General features: G+C 43.9%; 1 protein-coding gene across 1 annotated transcript; it reads left to right on the top strand.

The window, feature by feature from the left end:
* Positions 1–343: 343 nt before the first annotated feature.
* Positions 344–5,762, top strand: CBLN4 (cerebellin 4 precursor). Its single transcript, XM_006921928.1, has 3 exons — positions 344–634; positions 3,622–3,738; positions 5,515–5,762. The coding sequence occupies exons 1-3, from the start codon at positions 344–346 to the stop codon at positions 5,710–5,712; spliced, it is 606 nt and encodes a 201-aa protein (XP_006921990.1). The 3' UTR covers positions 5,713–5,762.
* The last annotated feature ends 1,182 nt before the right edge of the window (positions 5,763–6,944 follow it).

Below are 6,944 nucleotides of genomic sequence, written 5' to 3'. Positions count from 1 at the left end.
TTGAGGCGTGAACGTGAGGTCTTGGAGAGTTTAGATGTCCGGGAGCAAGGCGGGGTGCAGGGGCCCCAGGCAGGGCTGACTCCTGGGCGGAGGGTGGGGTCGGGGGTTCTGCATGAGCTCCTTAAAGGACAAAGGTAGCGGAGCCGGCGAGAACGCGCGAGCGGAGACTTCTACTTCAGACCGCGGAGTCGCCGGAGGTGTGTGCGCCGCCGCCGCCGCCGTTCCTGCGGCGCTGTGGGTTTAGCCACCGGCACCTTCCCGAGCTCCGGGGTCCCGGGGAAGGCGGCGGCTTCGGGGAGCAGAAGCGCCAGCCCGCGGCGGCTGCCCACGCGCCTCGCTCACCATGGGCTCTGGGCGCCGGGCGCTGTCCATGGTGCCGGCCGTGCTGCTGGCCCTCACCCTGCCCGCGCTGCCCGTCTGGGCGCAGAACGACACGGAGCCCATCGTGCTGGAGGGCAAGTGCCTGGTGGTCTGCGACTCGAACCCGGCCACGGACTCCAAGGGCTCGTCTTCCTCCCCTCTGGGGATCTCGGTCCGGGCGGCCAACTCCAAGGTCGCCTTCTCGGCGGTGCGGAGCACCAACCACGAGCCCTCCGAGATGAGCAACAAGACGCGCATCATTTACTTCGATCAGGTCAGACCCCGAGGGATGCGGGGCACTGGGGCGGGTGAGGGAGGGGCGATTGCCCGGCGTCTCAGACCGGGGCTGCCTGCTCAGGCTGAGCTCGTCTGGTTGGGATGTGGGGGGATCATTTCGCCGTTAGCCTCCCCAACGATGTCTGGGTCGGAAACTTCCATTGTCTCTCCCGCCTCCACCCCTGCCCCCCATCCCTGCCTGACCTCCGGACGAGGCTGCTGGGTCCATGGGAGAAAAGCTGGGAGCGCAGAGCCGGGCAGCGAGAACTCAGGACAAATTTAACAGCAACAGGTCCGTGGGAGCTGGCGGGAATCTGCTGCCTGGACTTCGTAGTCTCTTGGCCAGAGCTTGGCCCCCGGCTCAGACTCCTCAAGCAGGCGCCACGGAGGCTGTCCCCATAGCACACTGGTGGCCGTCGCACGATCAATGGTTTGTTTCTCCCAGGTGGAGAAGCCTCTTCCCAAACAGAGCTCCGAGTGTCCACACTCTGCAGAGATCCTGCAGGTGGTCGGAGAGGGTGGACAGCGGTGGCCAGGGTCGGATCTCCCTCACCTTTCTGCGGGCCGGGATCCCCCACACAGGTTGCAGGCGCCACTGCAGGGGAAAGCTCTTCTCTGGTGCTTGGAGAAAAGTTGCCGAGAAGGAGGAGCAGAGGGACCTGTCGACTGTGCCTGGCTCCCACGGGAAGCCTTGCGGAGCGGGTTCTCCCGTCTGGCCCCCGCTCCAGTCCTTTCAGACCGTTGCAAATCACTGGGGAAAGACAGACTTTGGAATTGAGGGCAGGGGATGGCCGAGGAACTGATGAAATCTGCGGCTGCCTTTTAGCGCCCTGGAGCTCAGAGGTTTGGCTGGTGAGAAACCTCAGGATATCAGCATAGCTTTAGCAAGAAGTCTTAAAACTGAAAACTGACTCGGGGGTTTTAATTTCAACCCCAAGAGCACCCAGAGTCTTTTTAATTCCAAAGTCACATGTATAGTTCACAATTGTAGGCAAAGCCACATGTGTAGGAGCATAGGTTAAGTGGTATTGCAGAGTGTGCCCGGGAAGGGACGAGGTGACATTTGTATCCCTTATTTAATTGTTCTGAATTACTCGCGCTCTCCAGCTGGTCAAAAACAGAGAGTGGCTCTCTGGGGCTTACCATCAGATAAGTGCCTCTTATCTGACTCTCTAGGTAAAGCTGGTATTTGTAATTTTTAAGGAATTAAGCAGCCCTTTGGGGATTTTGGTGCAGTATTTCCTATCCCCGATGGAAATAAAGTCTAGCACCACCCCTGGTCTGTATTTTGGTGCATTAATGCAATGTTGGAATACTGTGGACGTTGCACTATCGTCTATCTGTACAGTGCATCCTTTTCAATGACCTTTCCGTCAAATAGAAGCACAGAAGAGTTTGTTCTTCTGTTTGGGAGCCACGCATCTCAGAGACAACAAGACACACTTTCTTGTAAATCTCGATGCGCCTGGATGCTCTAATTTCCATGTAGAGCCAGTCCAGCTGTGTGTGCAGTCAACACTAATTAGCCATTGCTGTTGTTGTTCATGAGTTATGCTACTTGTATCTGACTCAGGAAGTCCCCACTCAGTGTTTCAAATTATTTTAAATGTGCTTGGAAAAAAAATCTCTGTAAAGCTTCCGTTGGAGATTATTGCATAGCTGGTGATTTGTCGTTGAAAGATCATTGATCATCAGGTCAGAGAAAGAAAGCCGATGCTTTGGAAGAAGGTGAAATCTCAAGATAAAATTATACACATAAGCGTGTTTGAAGTCAGTGCTTGAGCCTGGTCTGTCTATCTGATTGTCACCATGTTCTAGTTCATTGCTCAGAGGTGGTCATATGTCTTTAGGGAATTATGCATAATGTTGGTATGAATGTAGTGTTTAAAAGAGACAGGAGCAGATTGCCATTGATATAAAGGAAATGTACCTTTATAGAGACACTTTTCTTTTGAATGCTACTTGTAGTTTGATCTCTTGGAGAGAAATGGAAGAAACTGTAGATATTTTACAACTCCCCCTCCCCCAACACACACACAAATACACGCACACATTCTCTTTCTCATAGGAAGGGACTTACCTATGTGGCATTTACAAATTTAGTTTAAGAGATCACTTATTGAAATTCAGAGTTCATTTCATAATCAGTAGAATCAGATTAAACATCTTGGAATACCAAATGCACTGTTGCTTTTTTTGGGGAAAAGTACTTATTTTACACTTTTGACCCTTGAACTCTGAATAAAGAGCAGGTGATTGATAATGGATAATGGATACCAGTGAGAGGCAGGGGAGAAGGCTGTTCCACAGTCTGTCCTGATCCATGCTTTACTCCTTGGCAGCTTGCAAAGGCTGAGTCATTGCCAAAATATAATTAAGTCCTAGATGACATAGGAATGAAAAAAATGGCCATGGATCTGGGGAGAGGTTTGGTGGAGGCTCAGAGGAAGGCTGGGCATTCAGGTCACTCTGTGCACCAACTGCTCGGTGTCATGGACCATGTCACACAGTGGAGGGAGTGCCCGGGCCTCTGTGTGATGTGTCTAGGAATGGCTGCAGAGAGCTCATGGATGCCGATTGGCTGTCTGGGAACGCCACCTCTGGCCCGTGCAGGGTAGGAATGTAAATACGTGGCAGGTGCCTCTTATCCGACTCTCGAGGTAAAGCTGGTGATTTGTAAGCCCTCACACGTTACTTAGATGTTTCTAGTGCCATCGGGCCTTGCTGGAAATTAAGGCACGAATACAAAGCAGTTACTTTATTTTTCCCTCTACCATTTAGAAGACAGAAGAACCTTCTAATGTACAAATCCATTTTCCACGTCACTAAAGAGGAAAGGAAGAGAACTCAATGTTTCATTCTCTGTGGTTCCTTAAGCTAGTTGTCCATCAAGGAAAAGGGAGGATGGAAGGAAACTTATTATACTATATTCTACAGAAGAGGATATTATAATAACTTACTGTTATTTATTATTTTTATTTCTAGATCCTAGTAAACGTGGGTAATTTTTTCACTCTGGAGTCTGTCTTTGTAGCACCAAGAAAAGGAATTTACAGCTTCAGTTTCCACGTAATTAAAGTCTACCAGAGCCAAACAATCCAGGTACGTGGTCTGACTTGATTTCTCTCTATCCCCAACCACAGTGTGTATTGGCCGTAGGTTACGCATTTATGTATTTATCCAAATATGTGTTTTCACTGTAAAAATGACCAACTCTACACAGTCATTTATTTCTAAAACAATATCCAATCTTCTTCTTTATAACATCTATTAAGGTGCGTGACAAGAAGCATATAGAAAAAATAAACAATCGAACATATTACCTTAATAACAACCAAATGTTTAAAAAAGATGGCTTAGTAAAAACTCAGAGACACAGATCTCTTTATAAGATCTTGGTTTCATTTTGTGCATGTGCAAAAATTATCCAAATTTATAAGATCTTGACTTCATTTTGTGCATGTGCAAAAATTATCCAAATTTATAAGATCTTGACTTCATTTTGTGCATGTGCAAAAATTATCCAAATTTATAAGATCTTGACTTCATTTTGTGCATGTGCAAAAATTATCCGAATTTGTAAGACTAGCAGAGTTTGACAAGTGCCTACAAAATAAATAAAACAAATCTGCCATCATTGTTAAAAATCAGGAGAAAGAGTTAACCATTAGGAACAAATTTATGGAGGAACAATTATTCAATATACCTTTTTAACAAGAGCGTGCTGCGCTTAGGCTTTAAGTAGTGTACTGTCAGTTACTCTGATGCTAGTGAATCCTTGTCAGTTGCAGTTCCTCGGTTAGCAATGTATTTTGTGTTTTGCTTTCTAAGATAATTGGCTCGACTTTACACTCACAGACAACAGCAGGGCTAGTTTCTATAATGCTTAAATATGCTAACGCCCAATAATGCCAACACACGTCTATCGAATTCTAGGATAACTTTTTATCTCATGCTTGATGTTTATATTGTATACTACGTCCCTATGAATGACAGATGCACTCATGTACCACCTTTACGTATCTTAGTGAGTGGATAAACTGATCAGCCTCAGAGTTAATTTACTCAGTATCGTTTTTAATGTAAAAAGGATGAGTATCTAGTAAACAAATTTACTACCATGGGAAAGCCTTCCCCATGCCCCATTACTTAGAAGTTTACATAATGTTGAATATAGTCCAATCGAAATTGTAGTATGGAGGAAAGTGAATGAATTTTGAGTTTCTCATCTGTTAATAATTTTGAACTTATTAATTATTAGTTCTTTGCTAATTATCCATCATTCAAATCTTCAGTGGTAGTGGCAATTATTATTTTTAATGCACATCTTTCATCAGGGAAAACAGAAAAAGAAATCACAGCACACAGAGTCCAGAATTTCAAACGATTTTCAGCACTGTGCCTGTCACAGCTGCATAGCAACCTGCAAGGAAGTGGATAGAGTCTCGCCGTATCTGGGTTTGTCAGAGCAAAGGGCATTCGGGTCTCTTTTTACTAATATACTGGGGAGCCACGGGCTTGCTTTATTATCAAAAGATTGCTGTTGAATATGAGAGGTGAATAACATAGTAAGCTTAATTTATTCACTGAAGGGAGGCCAATATCCACACAGCTAGGTTGCTCTCCATAGATGGTATTCTATTTTTGCAGGCATTTAAAAAAAAATTCTATGGGATATATTTAAATTTTATTTTTAAAAATCAGCTTAGTAGACCTACTATGTCTAGCCACTGCAATTGGCTAATCTGAAAGGAAGGAGATACACTGACTAAACATTAGACATTTTTTATTTATTATCAGACATTGTTTATTATCTCCAGTAGACATTTGGACTTTAAAGAGAGTTTTTCAGTGATTTTTTTTTTTTTTTCCTTGCAGGTTAACCTGATGTTAAATGGAAAACCAGTAATATCTGCCTTCGCTGGGGACAAAGATGTCACTCGTGAGGCTGCCACTAATGGGGTCCTACTGTACTTAGATAAAGAGGACAAGGTTTACCTAAAACTGGAGAAAGGTAACTTGGTCGGAGGCTGGCAATATTCCACGTTCTCTGGCTTCCTGGTGTTCCCCCTATAGAATCGGCTTTCTCCACGCTGTGTATCCAGGTGAGGGGTGGCCCACCTCTGAGTTACCGGAAGATCATTTTCTCATCGTCGGACTGATGTCTTTTATTGGTTTCTCATGGATGAACATGGATTCTCTTTAAGGATTCTAGGCCTGTCCGAACCCATACAGTTTTACAGATTATCTGTGTGTGTGTGCTTTCGGGACTCACAGCAGACAATACCTATCTAAGCGTCAATGTAACAGTTAAAGCTGTCCGCGGTTTTATTCTGAATTTGATTTCCTGGAATTACTGAATTTGTTGCAGGTGTGGAACTTAATTTATTTATTTTTAAAAGACCGGCGACCAGGTCTAAGAATGAGAAAACTCTATGTAGAGCGCCAACTTCAATCAATGGTTAGTGTGAATCTGCCAAAGAACTGTATATTGTGTTGGTATATTGATCACACGTGTTCTTATTCCTTTGGAATTAGTTTGTTCTGTTCTCTTAAGGTACTTGGGATTGTTTTTCAGTGACTGGCTTTGTGTCTTCTCTACCAATAGGGTAACAACGAATGGCTTGCCGACAAATTTACCCTGTGACATCACCAACATGACTTCCCTTAAAAAAAAAAAAAAAGAATGCTTCATAGTTGTATTTTAATTATATATGTGAAAGAGTCATATTTTCCAAATTATATTTTCTAATAGGAAGAATAGATCATAAGTCTGACAAGGAAAAAGTTGCTTTCTTGGGTTCTAAGTACACAATCCCCAAATCTCTGCAAAACAGCTCTCCTCTGCGGGAAATCTTATACTTTTTGCTCAACTTTAATTAACATGATTGATAATAACCACTTTATTAAAACCTAAGGGATTTTTTTTTCCCTTAGACATGACCACTTTATTAACTGGAGATGGGATGCCCTTGTTTTTAATTATACCTATTTTTCAAACCTTCTGTTATGTTTGAAGTATCATCTGGTTTTTGCCTTAACTCCTGAAATTGTATATATTTATCTGTTCAGCTAATATTAAATCCGAATATCCCATATCTAAACCTAGTGCGGTATCTTATTTTGTCTTTTGAATTCATAAAATTATTTCTGTCTGTTCTAGAATAAAGATTAATCTATGTTAGCAGAACTGTTTTGTCCCTTCCATTCTGGAAATGTGTACTCTACAGGATTTATTTCTTTTCTCTCATCGACCTTTCTTCTCTTTCTCCCTCGTTCCCTCCCTCCCCCTCATTTCTTTTTCCTGG

The sequence above is a fragment of the Pteropus alecto genome, unplaced genomic scaffold, assembly GCF_000325575.1.
Source record: "Pteropus alecto unplaced genomic scaffold, ASM32557v1 scaffold45, whole genome shotgun sequence".
NCBI lineage: Eukaryota > Metazoa > Chordata > Mammalia > Chiroptera > Pteropodidae > Pteropus > Pteropus alecto.
This window is presented reverse-complemented; position numbering and strand designations above follow the sequence as displayed.